The sequence below is a fragment of the Drosophila sechellia genome, chromosome 2L, assembly GCF_004382195.2.
Source record: "Drosophila sechellia strain sech25 chromosome 2L, ASM438219v1, whole genome shotgun sequence".
Classification (NCBI taxonomy): domain Eukaryota; kingdom Metazoa; phylum Arthropoda; class Insecta; order Diptera; family Drosophilidae; genus Drosophila; species Drosophila sechellia.
Genome location: NC_045949.1, coordinates 20,121,835 through 20,143,272, shown reverse-complemented (window position 1 = coordinate 20,143,272; position 21,438 = coordinate 20,121,835). Strand labels below are relative to the sequence as shown.

Sequence of the window (21,438 nt, the reverse complement as noted above, 5' to 3'; positions counted from 1 at the left end):
GCAACCGAACACGCCCCGAGTCGTAAATATTTGGCAGGCCAAGAGGTCATTTGCATAACAAAACTGCATGCGGTGCAGCCATTAAATAATTAGAAATGTTCCTTCTCCCAATGCATATCGAAGGGAAAACTCTGCGAGGGGAGGCCAAAAACTTTGTGCAGCGCCTCGGCCATTAAAGCGCAATCAACTTTCGACATCATTGGCGCCGAGCGAAAGCCGCAAAGAGTGGAAATATTTTGAACCTACTTGGCAAACGGAATTTCAAATGCTCTTCGGGCTTATAAGTTGCCATTACTTATAGGCCAGATACAGATAGGATTAGAATCTCGTTGCATAATATTAAGCCCCTTTACTATAGCCATTGTGATAATGGGTTTGGAGTCCCATTAAAATAGTTACTCATAAAAATACACTTAATAATATTTTAGTTGCCCTATCCTAGGAAAGGGTATTGCTTAAACTTTGGCGCAGCATTTGGGTCGTAATGCCGCCTGGGTGGCATTCACATTTTGAGGTTAGTTGCTGTCATAAATTTTTAGTGCCCTGACTTGGCTTTTGTTTCGGAACTGCCTCCCCCCTTTTATCAAGGAAATTCTTTTGTTCCTTCGCCTGTTCTAATTGGCAGCATTTGATAAATGCAATTGACTTGCATTTTCCCTCTTTGTACAGTTTGCTTTTTTTGTGCTTAGCTGGTGATTTTAATTGCCCGTTAAGTAGTTTTAATGGGTGCGTGTGGCTTCATGGACTGCAGCTCCATTGTTGAGTCATTGCGAGTGCATTGGAGCCGGAGCTTTTAAGCCGGGCCATAACATTGTGGCCAAGAACTAAGCCAATCTGAGGCAGCCGCGAGATGTTGCTGCACTGGCTGGGAAAGCGGAAAGCCAGAAGGTGAGGAGAAGCATGCTGGAAAATTGTCAACGACAAGCAGCGACAACCACAACTCGAATTGACTTTGGCGCTTTTGGCTTTGACACGTTGACATACAATAAAGGTATTTGCCTTGGCCACGCCCGAAGCTCAGCCCGCCCCCGCATATAGCTTACAGCGATTGTCACATGGAATTTTCATCACCCGAAACGACGACGTGTCACTCAAACCTCGGAAAAGTGGGGAGCAGCCAAACGGAGGTGGAGTCTTCAGCCAGGAGAGCCCCATGTCATCGTGTATACTGAACTTAAGCAGGGCTTCGTCCTTTATCAATACCTCTTATTTGGATAGCTTAATCTATAAGGTACCTTGCATTTGATATAGAACTTGCTTCCAAGGTGAGTCTTGTTCATTTTCATAGGCTGAAAATTCCGAATATTCTGATCTATTTTATAAATTAAATAAGCTAGGTAAATACATTAGTTAAACGGCTATATGTAAGTCCCTTAATGGGTATATTGTATTCGAAAGACCTTTTTCTAGCTCCTCGCGTTTTTCTTTGCCCAGAGCTTTTCCTTTTTCTTTGACTTGTGCTGGTTTCACACTGATTACACAAACGTGAGTAAGCTGCTTTCAGCATCGCGTTCCACATGCAAACACCAGTTCATGCATTTATTCATGTACTCACTCATTCATTCATTCATTCACTGCTCCGACGATGTAGTCATTCATTTTCATCATTTGTATGTTGTTAAGTCAGCAGAAGGAGGGAAGGAAAACGTGGGGAAAACTTGCTTGACGCACTTTTTCCTGATTTGCACTTACCCATCCCCTCCTGAATCCCAGTCGCCTGATTTTCTTATCTGGACGAGTGTGTGTGGGATTTCCTTGAAGTTCTTTTCTGTTTGGTCATGCCAGCAGATTGAAAATGGCAACTTTATTTGGCCAGCTTTTAGGCCAGGCTGCCGGAGCCGAAGTTTGTTAATAATTTTAAGTGATTTGCCAGAATGAAGCCAACAGTTTTTTAATTGCTCTTCCTAGTTGAAGATTTTCCGAGAACACTTATCCCAGCAATGAAAAGCTTCAGTTTATTTTTAGCAAAGTTTGCGATGATTTTGGTCTCGTGCGTCAGCACTTTTGAATGAGCCCAGTTAGGTAAAGTGTTTTCAACCTCGAAAGTTGTTGAAAAACAGTCAAGAACGGCTTCTATTAATCCTGTCTGAGGCACAGTATTTGCCTAATTGGAAACGCAATTCCGTGTAATTGCTTCAAAATAGTATATTAATAGGTTTTAAGCACCTGCCTTCTGTTTAGGCCATTTCAATAGCTCACTTTTTACCAAAGGTGAGCACAAACCATGCACAGCTAATTGCTTTCATCTACATCTGCTTCAAGTCTCCTTTTTCGAATCATAGCCATACTGAATTTCTAATGGCATTCAAAGCCAAATCATCCTGCAATCCCAGCTGAAAAATGGAAAATGGAATATAGGCCTGGGAATGTACGCTTTAATTGACGAGCAAACAAACTAACGCACACAGATCAAATTCCAATATGCTAATACCTCAAAAAAGGAGTGGAACAGGCTGTGGAGCCTTGTGGCATTTCGAGAATGCAAATTAACGCTCGAGATGGGATTCAAATGAATAAGGCTCCTGGCCAGAATAGAATATTGATGTTATCCCCAACTAGACCAGTTAGCTGCCGACGTTGTGTGGTTATCAATATGGCCAATATTCCAATCCACAGCACATCCGCACACCAGCTGAGATACAAAGAGCCACACTCGCATATTGTATCTGCATTTATGAAGATGCAAACTACAAGTACGGGGCCGGGGGAAAACGCCAGCTGAAACTATCAAAATGCATGCCAAGAGGCAAACAACAAAAGCAGGCAACACGAGCTGCCGCAACATGGCAAACATGAAACCGAAACCGAAAACTGTAACTAAAACTGCGGCCAAAATCACCGCCCATGCCACCCCCTCGAATGCTAACTCCAGGCAGCAAAAAAGCGAGAACGGGCGAAATTTGCATGCATATTTACCAACTTTCGTTCGGAAAAGTCAGAATAATGGCAGTACAGTTGGGACATTTTTTTTTTAATTTTAAAGCGATGCTAACGAGACGTTTCGTACATCTGTGAATTTTTAAAAAAATATTTTCGCACTTTTTGGAATTTATGGGCACATATCTGAAAATTGGATCGTAATGAAGTATCACATTTCCTACATAAATATTTATATTTATCTAGCTGCAATGCCATGTTTTTCAGAGTGTTGGGACACCCCCACATAGACCTCCCCCTCCCCTCGACATCCCGCCCCTCTGTCAAGCCGCATTTGATGTTCGTTTTGGCAACTATTTGCAAATGCAAATTGCAAACATGCAACAGGGACATGTTGCGTAAATGTCAACGTTGCAACAAAACCCCAACCAGCCAACAAGCAAATACACATGCAAATGTCTCACTGCCAATCTCTCCATGGATTTTCCCCAGTAAGTGTACATATGTATATATGTATGTGGCTCCTCCATTGATAAGGAAGTAAGTTTTGTGCCGTGGGGCTCCTCCCTCACAGGAGCTGAATAACAAAGGGAAAGAAATTCCAAATGGCTGGGTGGCTGTCACTCGATTGACAGGGGAGTTGCATAGCCAATGCATGCCATATTAGTGGGCGTGGCCGCGACGAGGGGGCGTGGCATGATTCGAATGACGAAAATTGTTGACCACGAATAAATGAGTAGAACAGTCGGTAGATTATGCGAATTTAATCTCTTGCTAATTTGATAAATAAGTAAATATTCTTCTAAGAATTCTAAATTATGAAAGAAACGCTGGAAGTAGCCCCTAAAAATATAAAATTCAAGGAAATTTAACAAGTCCAAGTCGAATTTGTTGCTGGATGTAGATGGAAAAGAATGGGGGATACATAAGTCGAAGCCCCATTCATTTTGCATACGCTACAATATATTTTTGGAGCACATTTATGTAAGATTGCCAGCAAACTGATCTGAAAAAGCCCGAAAACAGAACATTTATTTCCACAATTTTGGGGCCATCGCTGGCACAGAGTTTCCATTTGTTTATGACCGTTCGGCCCGTAGATGTTTTCCCCATTCCACGCCCCATTTTTTATGTTTTCCCGTTCGCGAGCGGGCTTTTCTCTTTATCAGCAGTTTGTTATGCCAACTGGTCCACTCCGACATCCTTTATCTTTGTATGTTTGAGTGGGGATTTAATTTTATGCCCGCTCAATATTTCATATTTACTCTACGCACATAAACGCCACACATGTATGCATAAGTGAAATTTGCGAATAAAAATTGAAATATTTATGTGTGTGTTTGCCCTCGCTTATTTCTGAGTTTTGTTCCTGCCCTCGCTGTGCTCTTTAGCATTGTCCTTACGATGTCCTTGCCGGCCACACTGTCATTTGCTTCAAGTGCCAAACGCTGCTGAGTGGCCAACGATGTCGCCATTTCTGCTTGTCGCCCCTGGTTTCCTGTCTTTTCCGCCTGTTCCTCCTCCGCCGCCCCTTTCTTTCCCTCACTTTTCTTGCCAGAGATGAAAATTTGGCAATTTCTAGTTGTATTTGGCTTTATTCTCGTCCTCCATTATGCATAACCACTTTGCCTGTAACATACTGCCATTTTTATATGCGTAATATTTTTAAATATTTTACATTTTTAAAGGGTAACATTTTAAATGAACTTTTTTACTTTGAACAATCTACATTCCTTTTAAGCTATTTTTTTTTAAGAAATACTTTATTAAGATTCTTAGGAATGCTTTGTTAACCCATTTGATTTGATAAGAACATATATAAGAAGTACTGCAGGTAATTTTGTTCTAGCCTTTGATATATATGAAAATAATTCACTTCACTTTGTTCTGGATACTCTACGTTATCCTTGGTGACCAGTACTGTTCCCGGAGTCCACCTCTGGTTTCCCCCCGCCCATTTTCCGGGGTTTATTTGCGTTGGCGGCAAAGTGTCTCGTCGCCTGGGTCGCCTTCTTTTCCTTTTTGGTGCCATCTGAGAATTTTGTGTTTGTTTTGCATTTTCCGCTTTTCTCCTGCGGTTGTCCTTGTCCCTTTTCCCTGTCCCCGTTCCCGGTCCCGCAGATATATATTCAGATATTTTCCAACGCTGCTCTTCCCTTTTCCGCATATCTTATGAAATTGTTTATTTTTCTCGCTGTGTTGCAGGGTGGGTGTTGGGTGGTTTGGCGAGTGGGCCCGTAAAATGTGTTTATGCTGCCCAAGTGCCATTTACCCTCTCGATAGCATCGTACTTTCCACTTTCCACAGAACCCAACGTTTATGTGGAGTGCATAATGGTTGTTTACTTGTTAGCCTGCCCGCTCTCCTCCACATTTTGTGAAGTTCCCCATCGGGTTTTCTTACGATTTTCATTCACTTTGAAGTCTGTCGCTGTCATTCCAGTTTTCTGCTGGCAAATTTTATTTGCCTCGCTCCGCACAAGGACGTTGATTGAAGCCGAGCTGGCGAATTAATCTGATTCTTGGTTATGATTTGGGGTTCCAGACGAACGAAAAAAAGGTGAAGGCAACACTGGGTGGTTGTAAATTCGCAAACGGCATAATATAAAATGTAAATTAACTCATTTCTACATAGTCGAAGTATAGTCCAAATTTATGTTTTAAATACAGAATTCTGTTTTTAGATACTTGCTTCCTTTCAATATTTGGATGCTTTCCCTAGTTTTAACGATGGTTTCAGTGTTCCCTACTTCTTTGCTTATTATCCTCAGTTGTTCATCAAATTTTCGTACTCGGCTTACTGCACTATGCTTATCATTTTATTCTCTATGTGCCAGCATCACTTTCAGGTCTTTTTTAGCACTTTGAGCACTGGCACTTGCGCAAAACGACGCCGGCAAAGTGTCCTTAAAATAGTCATCAAATAACAAGCACACTGCTACAATGGCAGGACTCCTTCTCGTCCTTTGAATTTTGTATGCATGTGCATGCGCCGGGCTCTTCATAAAAGGTGTTGAATTCAATGCCTGCTTTGAATTACAGACGGCCTCCGTGGAGAGGGGGATTTGCACGGGCTTTAAGTCTTTAATTTGCCGAGAGCCGTGTTCCAGGAAGAGGATTTCCAGGATGCCGGGCAGCAGCAGGCGGTCCGTGGACCGGCCAACACTAATTGGTCGTGTCGCAGTCACGTAGAGAACTCAGTGTCCCAGTATCTGAATCTGTATGTGTCGGATGGACCGACACAAGCCACAGATGGCCGAACATGTGTATATCGTTTATTTTATTTGTCATCTAGAACAAAAGTCGAATGCTTTGTATGCAAATAGCAAAAACCAAGTTACAGGAAATCTGAGCATATGCCAGTGCAGTTGTCTTGTTGCCAATGTATCTGGCCAATGTATCTTTTACTTGAGCCAGTTCGTCCGTCATTTCGGCTTATTCAGTATTTGCTGTTTTATGTTTTCGGTTTTTGGTTTTGTGAAAAATCTGGCTTTGTTTGCGCATTGAAATAAATAAATGCATGGGTGCCGGCTTGTTTATTATGCAATATGCATGACCACTTTTTCCTGCTAAGGATGTGTGCAGCTCAAAGGATCACAACGAAAAGTGACTGGCCGGCGGCTCCTTTCCTTTCAAACTGGTAAAATATTGCTATTTGCATACGGCATTTCAGTGCGTTTTCTAATACAATTAAGGCCAACTGTCCTGTGCTCCTCTTTTCCATGTAATCGGATGATCTCTTATTTGACTTGATTCGTTACTAGCATTCTTCCATTTGCCATGGTTAGTTGCAAAATTTTGGCAAATTTCTCATGCATATATGCAGATGTGAATGTCCTTTTTACGGTCACACAAGCACGAACATGGCAAAGGACATCCTTGAACAAACAGCCATGGAAATGTGGAGAAAAGTCAAGCCGCCCATGCGGATTAGAATAAAGGATTCCATGCGGCATATGCAGGCTCTCGAGCTATTGTTCATATTTTACAGTGCACACCGCTCTTAATTTAAAGCAGACCCAGGCTGTAGTCAAAAGTAAATATTTCTTCAGCCGAGTGTGTGTGCCTTAAAGAACTCATGCCAACTGACAAATTAATTTAAAAAGTGCTCAGAACGTAAACAAATTTCCCGGGCCAACAATGTTTCCTGCCAGCAATTTGCAGCCAAATTAAATTCCTCGCGCGGACATCGTTCCCGATAGCTACACTCTTGCACTCAGTCAACAAAGATGTGCGGCAAATAAAACAACCGGAGGATCGTCGAAAGGATAGCTGCATCAGCAGCCCGAGGCAAACATCCAAAGGATAACACGGCCACGCGAACAACATGCACAAAACCAACAGCACGTTGGCCCCATAAAAAGGGCTTTAACTTCATTTTTGGCGGAGCTGCACAGGAAAAGAAGTGTCATCTGATTGAAAGTCCTTTCTTCCAGCCAGGACATGCGGAGGTATACCGCTACGAGGTGCAATGTCACATTTGGCCCAAACCAGATGGCATAGCTGTATTAGTTCAAATGGAATGCCAAACCACTACAAAGCAGCCCTAGGAATATTAATTTTGATTGATCCTGACAAACTGATTTGCCCACATGGCACCTCTCACATTTTCAAATTAATTTTCCGCCCGGCTGATTCGCAAGTTTGTTTATTCTAACGATGCCAAATGCAGTTGCAAACTACAAGCTACAGATGGCAAGCTGGCCGAAAAGGAAATGTTTCTTAAAAGCAGGCCTTAATTGCATTTCCATTTCCACTGGCGAAACATAAATTCAATCCGGAGACAAGTGCAGCCGAGTGGAAGGGCTGCCTCAATGTCCTTTGTGTATTTATGGGCGATATAAGCGATATTCTGCATTTGATATTTCGTGGTGGTTTACTGTCAACTTACCCGTTATGCAAAATTTGAAGTACTCAGATTCACTTGACCGCATTGGTTAAAGGACTCTGCGAATAGAAGAATGACCATAATGAAAATCAGTTTCCACATTCAAATGCAACATAAACACTGGCTTAACTGCAGCTGATTTATTTGTTTGATTTACAATTTAGCATTTAATTTGCCTGCCTGTTTTCCGTGCGCCCAGCCAGCAGTCGTATAATAACCGAATAAACAAGCAAATAAATGTGCGACTCGGCGCATTTATAGTTCAATTACGGCCGAAACGAATCCGAAAGTTAACAGCAAACATCCCCAAATCCCCCGGCTCATTTCGAACAATGCGGATTCAAAGGCAAAATCCATTTGGCAGGGTACTCAGAACTTCTGCCGCTTTGTATAAATATTAATGAAGTAGGCCATAGAAGTGCGAGTCGACTCGAGTTCGGTTCAGTTCAGATTGTTGTTGAATGGGCGCATTTGTAGCAAGAAATCCTGGCCCAGTTACAAGTTTCCCATCCATTGTTACACCTTCCCAGCCCCAGATTTCCCATCCACCGCCGCCGTAGCTCTTGAGGTCCTGGTTATTTGCATAGGATTCGCATAATGGCCCGGAGAGAAGCTCACTGGTTAAGTCACGCATCAGAGCTTCAATTGCCGATGGCGGCCACTCGGTGGCTAATTAGCAAATGTTTTGCTTATTAAATGGTCCATGAAATGGGCGACCACTGTACGCCATGCTATGCTGTGCATTTCATTTGAGCCAACTGTTTAGATACACGGTTAGAAAATCCATGCTAGTGTTGTCTTTGCTCACTAACTTCAATAGCTAGCTCTCAAGAAGATGCGATCTGACTTGACTTAACTGACACAGATGCCAGTTTTTGGTGTGTTTACCGAAGGCTTAATCATTTTCTCTCTGTGCAGAGGCTCAAGTCGAAAACATGATTGAGGAACAGATGGAGTGGTGGAGCTTCCTGCTCCGCATTATGCTCTCAAACTGAGACAAAAGGCTTGATTAGAGTCCCAAGAGTGTAGAGTGCTGCGCCACGCCCACTTTCCCAACGCCCACGCTCCGTTTGAGTCCATTAAAATCCACTCAAGTGCACTTAAACGCTTCCGAGTGCTCTGGCTGACAGTTTTGCGTTGGCACTAATGACAGTTAAGATTTGAATCCTGTATACGAATCACTTTGCGTTGTCTGAGACTCTTTCCAACTCCTAGTCCTTGTCTAGAACAGTTAAATGGGCAGAAATGAGAGTCAGAGGTGTAAAATGTATCCTATTTGTAATTAAGAGAGCATTTAGGAAATAATGTACGTGGGAGAAGATATCATCACTAAATTCTACATGGACTGTAAAGTTGAATAAGGGTATGAAATCAGTCGCCTCTATCGCTGGCTTGTCACAAGGATGAGTAATCGACTCCACCCACAAAATCTCGCCCCTGGAAAAGCAACTTGTCTGTAATCAAGGAAACTGCAAGTTTTCGCCTTAACTGTTATCGCTTGTGATTCATTTTTGTAGCGCTTTTGAATGGTCCATAAAATGTTGACGGGTGCAAGGGTGCAGAGTGCAACCAGTTGCATGTCCTTTACCATCCGCGTTTTACCCCGATTTTCCCGGAAAATCCCTTCCTCCCACCCCCATTTCCCGCGCGACTGCAACATTGTTCGCTGGAATTTGCGGCCATAAAGGACACCAAAGTTCAGAGTGAAAGGTGTGGCGACTTGGCCCGATCCACTAAGTCGCTTCGCTTTAATTAAATTGGCAAAGTTTTGCGCTGCGAAAACTTTCCAATTTATTTTTGGGCCTGGCCAGAAGACAAAGGTTTTTGGGGGGGGGGAGTTCGTCTTGAACGTGTGCTTTAAATGTAAATGACATTTGGTTGGCCTCCTTTTTTCGTTTAGTAGCTTTTTGTGTTTTCTATTTCTGGTATTTTTTGCCAGGACATTCGTTTTTATGGCAGCCGTGCGGATGTGTGGCTGTGTGTGCCGATTTCATTGTATTGCGGCTCGTTGTAAGTCGCAACTAACGAGGCCATCAACAGGATGCTGCACAGGCTGAAAAAGGATCAAAAGCAGCACAAAAGCCGGTTGCAGTTGGTAGGTGATTAGAGTGGGCCAGGAGTGGGGTTTCCAGGCAGCGACACGTTGCGAAAATTGCCTTAACTGTAATTGCCAGGACCTGCCTGCCTGACTACCAGACTGTCCTCTTTTGAGCGCCCGGCCCTCCCTCAAATTAGGCTTAAATGCTTGAGCCAGCCGCCTATCCAATCGTTCACTGTCTTCTGGGCTTTGGAACTCCGCATCCGATTGGCTTTTCAAATCGAAAATCTGCTCAAACGAGAGCTGATGTAGGGATTACCTGAGTTCGAACTAGTCTCAAAAGAACTTGCAGATACATTTGGTGCGGACTAGATTAGATCCCAAAGTTGGGCTAAAGATTGTTTTTCATTATGGGAAGAAATATGTAATTATATATGTAACATGGAGTAAGGCTGAAGGCTGGCAACAACCCGGTTGGCAGCGCTGTTGAGCAGCAACATGATTGTCGGAAATGGAAGTTATCGACAATCAGTCATCGAAGGAACGATCGCAAGGCAGCAGTGGAGTGGGGTGGAAGTCAGCGTAGCAGTCAGTCGAGTTCTCAGCAGCAGTCGTTCGGTCACAAACTAAGAATACTTTATATAATTACCGCATTTAGAATTAAACTAATAATTAAATTAATAATAATAAACAATCTTACATGGGGGCTCGTCCAGTCCTAAATCGGTTATATGAAGGTGCAGTTGTTTAAAGAAAAAAGACATTGTTGTGTGCGTGGATATAGTCTTTAAAAGTTGTAAAGTTGTGGCTATATCTATTGCATTTAAAGTTGGAAAAATCAGTTGTACAGATTTTGTTTGAACACAAGTCGGTAAAAGTCGGGAAAGCTGCTAGAGAGAACTGATAAAGTTGAAATTGTCGTGTGCGTGGATTTAGTCTTTAAAGTTGTAAAGTTATGGCTACGTTTACTGCATTGAAAGTTGAAAAAATCGGTTGAACTCATACAGACTCAAGTCGTTTTGCTGTTGTGGAATTTAAAACAATTAAATTGCAAAGGTGGTGAAATTCGTTTCTAACGAAAATCAAAATTTGTCTTTTAACCGGTGGCGCCGTCTGCAAAATCGACTACCGTCGCGCCGTTAGAACATTGTCGTTGTTTGCTGGTGTTAGTGCCTTGTCGCGGAATGTTCACACGTACAACACCTACAAATAAAAAACTTAACACCGACCAAATACAAGCAATTCTAGAGAACGAAAGCGAGGACGAAAGCAGAAAAGAAAAAATGAACGAAGAAGATCAAAAGTTGGCGCCTGTAGGAGAAGCAGAGGCAAAGAAGCAGAATAAAGACGCTAGTGCTAAAGTCGAAGAGAAATTTGAACAAATGATGAATACTCTAACCCAGAGCATGTTGGCAAAATCTAAACAAGAGGGGCAAGTAATTATCGCTGCAGAAAAATTTGAAAAAGTTGTAAGTGACTGTGATGGCAAATCAATTCCTATTAAAAAATGGTTTGAAATTTTTGAGAAAAATGCCGAGGCATATGAACTTTCGGAGAAACAAAAATATGTTCAAGCCAGAAGTAAGATGATTGGATCAGCAGAACTTTTCTTAGAATCTGAATGTGTCAGTGGATACACTGAACTCAAAGAGTTACTAATTGAAGAATTTTCAGGCAGCTATAATAGCGCCGTTATTCACAAAAAGTTGCAAGACAGGAAGAAGAAGAGGGAGGAGACTCTACACGACTATTTGTTACAAATGAAGAAAATAGCAGCCTTAGGTGAAGTTGAAACAGTTGCTTTGATAACTCATATCGTAAACGGCCTCGACATTAAAAAGGAGTATAAGGGTGCTATGCTCCGTTGTAAAACTCTTAAGGAATTAAAGCAAGAATTCGAAATCTACGAGAGTCTGAATATTGTTGACAAGCCGAATATTCAACCAAAACCAAAGCAAATTACACAAGGTGTAAAAGCAGATCACTGCTTCAACTGTGGTTCGAGGGAACACAAACGAAAGGATTGTACACTTCCTACCAAATGTTTCAGCTGTAATCAAGAGGGCCATATCTCAAGCAAGTGTCCGGAAAAAGTAAACAGCATGCGCATTCACGTTGATAGTGCACGAACAAAGCCAGTAATCATAAATGGGATTATCATCAACTGTCTGGTGGACACAGGATCAGATGTGACCATAATTAAAGAAGCTATATTCAAGAAGATGAAAGATGTTGATTTAAACCGCACTGCAACAGTATTGCGAGGTTTGGGAAATGCCTCAACACAGCCGATTGGATGCTTCAGAGCATTAATCAAGACCGACCAGGTGGAAGCAAGCCACAACGTTTTAGTCGTCCACGATTCTAAATTCAGTTGCGATGGAATAGTGGGACACGATTTTATCAGCAAGTTTCGTCTTATCTGTAGTGCAGAAGGCTATACTTTTCTTGACCTGGAAGCAGATAAAAAACAAGCGGTTGAGTATTCCCAAATGTTTAATATTTGTGAAGAATCTTCTTTTACAGTTGCACCACAATACCGAGAAGACGTTGAACGCATGATAGAGAGAACATACGAAACACCACCCAAGCAGATAAAGCAATGTCCAGTCGAACTCAAAATTATTCCTGATGGCGTGATTAAACCCTTTCGCCATGGACACACCCGACTATCTGAAGAAGAAGCTATAGCTGTAAAGAAGCAGGTAGAGGAATGGGTCGAGCAGTCAATCGTCCGTAAATCTACATCAAATGTTGCCAGTCGCATAGTCGTTGTCAAGAAAAAGGATGGTACCCTACGCGTTTGCGTGGACTATAGAAAATTGAACACCATGGTTCTGATGGATTGTTTTCCGGTACCCATAATGGAGGAGGTGCTTGAAAAACTGCAGAGTGCCAAATGGTTTACAACCATGGACTTACAGAACGGATTTTTTCATGTGGCCGTAGAAGAAGCCAGCAAGCCGTACACAGCATTTGTTACCCGAGAAGGCTTATTCGAGTTTAACAAAGCGCCCTTTGGTTTTAAGAATTCCCCAGCAGCGTTTATACGGTTCGTTCAATTTATTTTTCAAGAACTAATTAATTCCAATATAATGCAGCTATATATGGATGACATAATTGTATATGCCGCTACCCCAGAAGAATGCATGGAAAAGACGGAAATGGTACTTAAGAGAGCTGCAGAATTTGGTCTAAAAATAAAATGGAAGAAGTGCAACTTTATGCAGAGGCGAATTCATTTCCTGGGACATATTATCGAAGGTGGACAAATATGCCCTGGAAAAGAGAAAACATCAGCAGTGAATTCCTTTGGAACACCTCAGAATGTAAAAGCCGTTCAAGGATTTCTGGGTCTCACAGGATTCTTCAGAAAATTCATACCTGGATACGCCCAAATTGCGAGACCACTGACGGACCTATTAAAAAAAGATGCCATTTTCAACATTGGACCAGTAGAGCAGCAGTCGGTGAATAAGCTGAAAGAGATTCTGGTAAACGAACCAGTATTGAGGATCTACTCACGAGAAGCAGAAACCGAACTTCATACAGATGCCTCTAAGGACGGGTTAGGAGCCGTTTTATTGCAGAAGTTCGAAGGCAGTTTTCACCCAGTCTGCTTTTGGAGCAGAAAAACTACAAAAGCCGAATCAAATCGTCATAGTTACTACCTTGAAGTAAAAGCCGCATACTTAGCTCTGAAAAAGTTCAGACACTATTTATTGGGAGTCCCTTTCAAGCTCGTCACGGACTGTGTCGCATTTAAACAGACAACAAAAAAAGCAGACGTCCCAAGAGAAGTTGGCCCATGGATTCTCTATATGCAGGATTTTAATTTTCAACCCGAACATCGTGCAGGAGAAAGAATGAGACACGTTGATTTTTTAAGCCGCCATCCCCAAGCATGCATGATGATAACATCCGAGTTGACAGCACGTATTAAAAAGTCGCAGCAGAACGATGATTCAATTAGAGCAATCCTGGAAATTCTAAAAGATCGTCTATTCCAACCCTACAAGCTAAAAGGTGGCCTGTTGTATAGTATGGTCAATGGCAATGAACTACTGGTTGTCCCTGCACTAATGGAGAGGGAGCAAAAAGTTGGGAAAGCAGGAGGGATATCTAAATTGCATAGATAAAGGAGACGCACCGTTGCACACACTACACATCGATCATTTGGGGCCAATGGATTCATCGGCCAAACAGTATAAATACATTCTGGCAACAGTCGATGCGTTTTCAAAGTTTGTCTGGTTATTCCCAACCAAATCAACCGGACAGGAAGAAGTGGTCAAGAGGCTGACCGACTGGTCAAACATTTTTGGTTTCCCTAAGCGAATTGTTAGCGACAAAGGAACGGCCTTTACGAGTGGTGCGTTCGAACAATTTATGAGCAGCCATAACGTGGAACACGTCTGCACAACTACTGGAGTGGCCAGAGGCAACGGCCAGATAGAACGAGTAAATCGTTTAATTTTGGCAATAATATCAAAGCTGTCTTCAGACGAACCGTCGAAGTGGTACAAATATGTGCCTGAGGTACAAAAGGCGATCAACTGTCACGTGCATTCATCACTGAAGCTGTCACCATTTGAGGTCATGTTTGGCACCAAGATGTACACCCGAGTTGAGGATCGGTTACTGGAACTGCTCCAAGAAGAAGTGGTCTGTCAATTCAACGAGGACCGCTATGAGATGAGACAGCTGGTAAAACGCAACATCGAGCAGGCGCAGAAGGACTACAAGCGCAATTACGACAAAAAGCGCCGAGCTGAATACAAATACAAAGCAGGTGATCTGGTTGCAATTAAAAGGACCCAATTTGTAGCTGGCCGCAAGATGGCAAGCGGGTATTTAGGTCCATACGAAGTCACAGGAGTCAAAGACAATGGCAGATATGACGTTAAAAAAGCAGCAAACGTCGAAGGACCCAATGTCACATCCACCAGCTGTGACAACATGAAGTTGTGGAAGTACATAGCCGAAAATGCAGACCTATTGTCATCCGGGTCGGATGATGATGATCAGGAGGGCCGAATGTAACATGGAGTAAGGCTGAAGGCTGGCAACAACCCGGTTGGCAGCGCTGTTGAGCAGCAACATGATTGTCGGAAATGGAAGTTATCGACAATCAGTCATCGAAGGAACGATCGCAAGGCAGCAGTGGAGTGGGGTGGAAGTCAGCGTAGCAGTCAGTCGAGTTCTCAGCAGCAGTCGTTCGGTCACAAACTAAGAATACTTTATATAATTACCGCATTTAGAATTAAACTAATAATTAAATTAATAATAATAAACAATCTTACATATATTATATATAACCATTGTATCTTCTATGAATCCAACAATAAAACCGAGCAGGCTCATCGGTAACATTTTCCACCCAGAATGCGGAACGGAAATTTGCAAAAATTTAATTTAAGCTGCTAGCAAAATATTCCAATTTAATTGTGATAAAATTTTTTTTTTTTAATTTTATTAAGCTTTTCGTTCGAGTCCGCTCCGTTTGCCAAACAAGAGCGATAAATTTCCAGCTTATGCCAGTGCGCCATAAAAACAATTTAATGGCGTGCTCTCTCATTTTTTTGCCTCAGCGGCGAGGGAACAAAAAATAATGCAATTAAACAAATAAATTTCCCAATAAACCTATTTGAGGCGGGGCGAAAGGCGAAAAGGGGGAGCGGGTATAAAAATGGCGTAGTTTACCTCAATTAACACACCAGCTGGGCGGGCACATTCGCTGCAGGAGGCGGAGGAGACGGAGGAGCCGGAGGAGGACCTGGTGTGGGTTTAATTGCAGGCAATGGCCAATGGTCAGTCAGTCAGACAAGCCCGTAACCCAGCATCCGGCGCCGACCACGCCCCGTTCTGGATTTTATCGCCAGCCGTAACGACACTCCAAGTGTTCGTCCTGCGAAGCCATTAAAAACTGGAGGGGCAGCCGACTTGGACCGCCCTGCTCCAGTCGTTTCCACGTTTTTTGCCCCCTTTTTTGGCATGTAATGACCGAAAACAAATCGACGAGGAGCAGCATCGGTGGCAGGAAATGTCTGGTCCTGGAGCCATTTAATGCCCATGTAAATGTGAGCTAACAAACTTACAAACCTACCTGGTCGCCATTAAAGTTCACTTTATGCTGCTGGCCATTTTGCAGCATAAGCCAGTGAAAAGGATGGGCATCCTTGGCATGGCCCGAAGACACTGGGCTGCAACTGTTTCTAATTGTGTGCTATGTGTGTGTGTGTGTGCATAAAAATGCTAATTTTATGCCTCGCACACACAGGCGAAACAAGTTTTCATCTTGTAAATATTTTCATTATGGCCAGCCGGGCGAGCGGCAACAGCTGTCCTTCCAGGACATAAAATGCCCGTTTATGAACGTGCCCAGAATGGCCGAGCTGTTTCCACTATATAGTGGCCCACTTCGAGAGTTCAGGGCTCAAAAGCCAAACTGGGACGCATCCTAAATAATCGGAACGGCTTCTCCGGCTGCCTGGCCACTAAGTGCGGTAATAATTTGCGAAAGATAAAACGCAAGTAATTACCTCGACTTTTAAATGATTGTTACGATATTCGGGAAAGTGCGCATCTCTCAACTTACGATATTCGGGGACTTTTAAAAGTCTTTTGCACTTAATTTTTGGCTGCCTTGTCATAAAATTTAAATTATATGTTGAAGACTGTATTAAACTATTTTTCCAATGGCAGAATGAAAAAAAAGCTAATTTTATTTCGCATATTATTTAGATTGAGTCTTTGTTTTTAGAGTGATCTAGAACTGAAATTTCTCCACTTTTCTTTTTCTGTTTTTGTTTTAGCTTCTACTGCCGCGTTTATTTTTTCTAGTTTCTAGCCGCTTTCGAGCGAAATTTCCCGGAGCTCGTGCTTTTGTTTTGCAGCTGCAGCTTTTCCACTCCCCTGCTTTTCCTTTTGTTTTTGTCGCCCGGCGTTCCTTGTTTTGCCAGCTTCCGTTTCCGCCGAGTTTGTTTTGAGTGTGTGTATCTGTGTGTTTTGCTACTGAGTTTCGTCTTCCTGTTGGCGCCTTTTGGGAAAACTCGTCCAGTTGCCTACACTGCCTCTAGCCCTATATACACTCTAAAATAATTCGAGCTGATTCATGAGGTAACCAGGAAGTCGGCGGCCATTGAGAAAGTTATACCAGCTTGCTAGTCAAAAGAATAATAATTTTGTTTTAATGAATTATCAATTTTTTATCATTTTTTTTAGGGAATAAACATTTGCGGAATTAAGGATTTTAAGGAATAAACATTTCTTTGAATGCAAGCGGCTGCTTGCTCCCCAAACTGCCCTCATATTTCGCCATTTTCGTTTACTTTGTGAAATTGTAAAGTATTACACAAATAAAAAGAAAATTGTTCGGCTTCGGGGGAAAATGAGGCTACTTAGGATATCGCCTGGGGACCTCCAATGAAGCCAGATACCAAGTTTAATTTCTCCCCGACCGCGTATTAAAGTCAAAAGCTTTGGCGGCGCTCCCGCCTAAGAAGTTTTCCCTATTTTATTGCATTTTTTGGGTCTTGTTCCGAGCGCCAGAAAGTCGGTAAAGGACTTGATGATGCCGCGCTGACGTGGCGCATTCGTGCCACGTTGGTTGGGGCGGGGGCGTGGAGTCCAGTGCGGCCCAGGGGGCTGATGCTGGTGTAAACTCATCGCATTTGTGCAGCTGTTTGGCTGGCAAGTTGTATTTTTTTTGGGGCTTTCTGTAGTCTGCTGACGACATTTTGTCATGTTGTTTTTGCAGCTCAGCTCGCTCTGCCCCCTTTCCTGCAGTCTAATATCAACACTTTTGTGCTACGTAATTACTTTGAAATTAGTTTGCGTCGCAAACTTTGCACATTATGCGCATCCTTATGCCCACAGATCTCCCCAGCCCCAAAATAAATGTATGTATATATATGTATATAGTCGCAGCCCCGAAGCATTAAAGTTGCCATTAGCGCGCTTTCCTCCACTTTCTATATTTTCCCCGTTTATTTGTTTGCTGTTTTGATGCTGTTAGTGCATCTTGTTTGTTATTTCATTAAACGAAATGTTCGGGAATTTTCGGCGCCTCAAGCGAAAGCTGTTTTCGCTCAAATAAAAATAAATATCATTAAATTGCTTATTAAATAAGCAGCCAGTGTGTGGAGTGCATTTCGCTAACTAATGTTTTGGAAACAGTCGAAAAGCGAGCCATAGATAAAATAATCCGCATAATTAAGTGTGGTTTAGAGTGCTTAAACAACTGGAAAATGTCCAATGGTATTTTAAATGTTAGTTATAGGCGCGAATTTAAAGGTTTTTCCTCATTGTAGAGTGTACTGTTGTTGGGGGAAAATAGTATTTTTGCTAGTGCAATTAAACAAAGCAAGTGATTAAACGGTAGAGATTTGGTTCTTATAATATTAAGAGCATCATACACTGAGAAAGGCAATGCATTTCTGTTCGTGGACTCAAAAAGTAATGTTTAGGATCTCACTTGGGCTCGAGTTTACTGATGTGTAAGGACTTTAAGGACATAAACATCCTCATTCCCCCGATTTCGATCATTACGTGCAGACAATGCGTTTTGCTGTTTAGCTTTTCATTCCGTGAAATAAGAAACTGCACCGCAAAAACAACAAAGTCGGCACAGCAGCTGCATTCAGAGAAAACAAATAAATAAACAACTGGCGAAATGAGAACGGCGAATGAAAGGACGCGGATGCGGATGCGGCTGCGGATGTGGCTGCGGATGTAATGGAGCGGGAATGGATGTGAGCGCACTGTGCAGTGCGGCTAGTGGCAAAAATAATATTTAACCAGAAAATGGGGCATGGGAAACTATGGATTTACTGCCTGATATATGTGCGGGAGGGCGTGGCTGTGGCGGGGGGCGTGGTCGTGAACATTACTATCTCTTCCGCCCTTTCAATTACAAGCGCAAACATTATGTACAGCGACCACGTTGCGTACGCGCAACATTAAATGCAGTCGTTGCAGAAACGCTGAAATGATGTTGCCATCGCTCCTGCAAGCTGTGCAATTAAAATCATGCAATTTTAATACGCAGTGCCAACACGGGCATAAGTAAATAAGCGACAAAAGCAGCAGGACTGCCACCGAGCGCTAAGCAAACATTTTAAAATATTTAAATACCAAGGAGCAGCAGCCACTGGATCACAAAGTATACAACACCTTCGGGTAGCCAGCCCAAAGGTACTCTGCAATAATAGTAGTCCACGTGTGCCCAGAGGTGCTATGCGATGCATCTCAGATTTGCATAAAATATGGATGGAAGCAAGCACATCCTTTAAATAAATACTATTGGCCCTTGTATTTATATTTCCTTTCTAAGAGTTGTAAGTTTATATAAATACGAATTGAAGCTGTTATGCTGAAAGCCAATATTCTAAATTTATTTCTATCAAGAGATGTTTTCGCTAAACAGCTTGATAATAAACATACAGAATAGTGCAAATAAGATGTACCTGCGTATTTTAAACACCTGCATAGCATCTTTAGTGGCCTTCTGGCTGGTTGGTTGCCTTTATGTCGCCATCACATTCTTAACTGTAGTTGGCCCCATATATATTCCGGGATATAATATACCCGGCGACCTTTTCGAGTACCCTGCACATAAAAGGTAAAAACCGTTGACGTGTCGTGGATGTCGTGGTGTGGGTCTTGGCGATGGTGTTGGCCGGGTTAAGTGCCCGCCCTGTATTTTTACGCTTGATTGTGTTTTATGGCCAGACGACGCCCAGCAGGAACAGGAAGAGGAGCAGGAGCAGGAGCAGGCGGGGTGCACATTACTCGTCGCTGTCCCCGGCAGCCACAGGACCATAAATACTGTGGCTTGTTCTCGCATGTCCGTGTCGGCACGCCCAAAAGCCCCACTCCTCGCCCACGTCGCCATCATCGCCATCCGTGCCCTTTGCCCTTTGCCCTCTGCGCCGTGTGCTCGGCCAAAAGGACCCAGCTGCAGCGGCAGCCTGCTGCTCCTGCATTTTTTACGATGCAACCCAGGTTGCACAAATAATGCACAAGCCAATGAAGCATGCCACTGGCACGTTTGCAAATTCGTCCCGCAGTCGGACAACCCGCCCCTTTTCACCAGCGATTTTCAACTTTGTGCGATTTTCATTTCTTTATTATTATTTCCTCCTTTTTGTTTGTCGCGCACTAATGAAAAACTTTGCATCCGGCAAGTGCAAACAATAATTATGGCCAAAAGGGGCTGAGCATCGGGGCGGGATCGAAGAAGACGAATCATAACTTGGCCCTGGCAGACACGCCTCCTTTGAGGCGGAGCGCAAAAATAATTGAAAAATTCTTGGCAACCAGTTGCAAAGCAATTCCATTTCCTTGGCCAAGAGCTCATAGACAATATTTGGCAATCGAAATTGTGGTAAACAAAATGAGAAATGTACTGAGATGCCTCGTACCATGGTATATACTCTATATATATTATTTGTAGAGATTTAAAACGGCTTTTAGTTGGTGTCAGGTGCCTTACATCATATTGCTCAATCTTACATCAATCATTATTAATTGGACGTCTTCAGACGTCATTCCATGCGTTGGATCAGACCATTCCTCTGCTGTTATAGGCATTCATTATGCACCCCGTTAAAGTTTAATTAATTTGACTGACCCTCGGCTGTATAGAAACCGAAAATCATTTATAATTTTAATTAAGTCAACAACTCAACTGCTGCCGTTGCTGCTGGCCAGGTGGAAAATTGCAGAAATAAATGAGCCAACTGTCAAGCGCCGGCCTCCAAGGCGGAAAAGCGGTAGTTTTCAGGGTTTTCCGGGTGGAGAAAGGCGGCAGCAACATGTTGCTGACAGTTGTTCAATTCGCATCTGAAAGTTGGCTCAACTGTTGTGGCCTTTGTGCCATCATTTTTGCATTAATTAATAACGAGCTTCATTTATTGATTGAAGTGCGCAATCAGTGGGGCTCACTGCCTCGGGACAAATGCTGTCAGCGGCCATTTGCGGAGCCCTCATTTGATTAATTAAGTTTATTGTGCGAAAAAATCATAAGCAACTGAAAGGGACTTCAGTGGCTGCCAGGACATCACTTATGTTCCACGTCACCATTCGAATTGTGTCCCTCAGCTGACAAAGAAAAGTTGGAGCCTCCTGTTCTTCAGCCTTGCTTTATGCATAACAAATTTCCGCATAACAAGGTTACTCCAGTGCCTGCCTTTCGTGCATATAAATACGAGATGAAATGCTCCAAAATAAGTACACATATATTTTTCGAATATTCTTTTTTCTTTTTTTTTTGCTTTTTTGCTTGGCACTTAACACGCCGCGTGTTTATTATGTATGGAACGTAGTCAACGAGAGGCACTCACGCACATTTGGAAAAGGACGAGGAAGTTGCTGAATAGGTAATATTCGCCGCCTCCTGCTCTGCGGCCCATTTAAGTTAGATTAGCCGAGAATAATATTAATCAATCACGCCTCGGGATTTGGCCAGGCACGCGTCTTCATCCTTCGGCGGCCATTTTGTTGCTCCATTTGCCTAAGACCATCGGCAGTTCCAGGCGCCCATCTTGGGCATGGGGGCATGTATACGTGCACATACATCCCGCCGACTGATGTTGATGAGCTCCATCATTTTGTCCTGGGTCTCGGCTGACAGC

The 21,438-nt window shown here is 42.9% G+C and overlaps 3 protein-coding genes across 3 annotated transcripts in view; 2 read left to right on the top strand and 1 right to left on the bottom strand.

The window, feature by feature from the left end:
• LOC6618162 (protein spalten) overlaps positions 1 to 21,438 on the bottom strand; it is a 49,527-nt gene that overhangs the window by 8,662 nt on the left and 19,427 nt on the right. The window contains exon 3 of the mRNA XM_002042406.2: positions 7,768 to 7,823. The gene's annotated coding sequence lies outside the window, so the exon portion shown is untranslated. The remainder of the gene's footprint in view (positions 1 to 7,767; positions 7,824 to 21,438) is intronic.
• LOC6618161 lies at positions 2,480 to 2,944 on the top strand. Its single transcript, XM_002042405.2, is given in 3 exon segments — positions 2,480 to 2,698; positions 2,700 to 2,865; positions 2,868 to 2,944. Coding segments are annotated over 3 exon segments (462 nt in total).
• On the top strand, positions 13,962 to 14,891 carry LOC116801439 (uncharacterized protein K02A2.6-like). The gene has a single exon (XM_032721002.1). It carries the CDS (start codon positions 13,988 to 13,990, stop codon positions 14,843 to 14,845), a length of 858 nt encoding a protein of 285 aa, XP_032576893.1. The 5' UTR covers positions 13,962 to 13,987; the 3' UTR covers positions 14,846 to 14,891.

Coding starts and splice junctions, on each gene's coding strand:
- LOC116801439 (XM_032721002.1), top strand. CDS start 13,988: ATGGATTCATCGGCCAAACAGTATAAATACATTCTGGCAACAGTCGAT.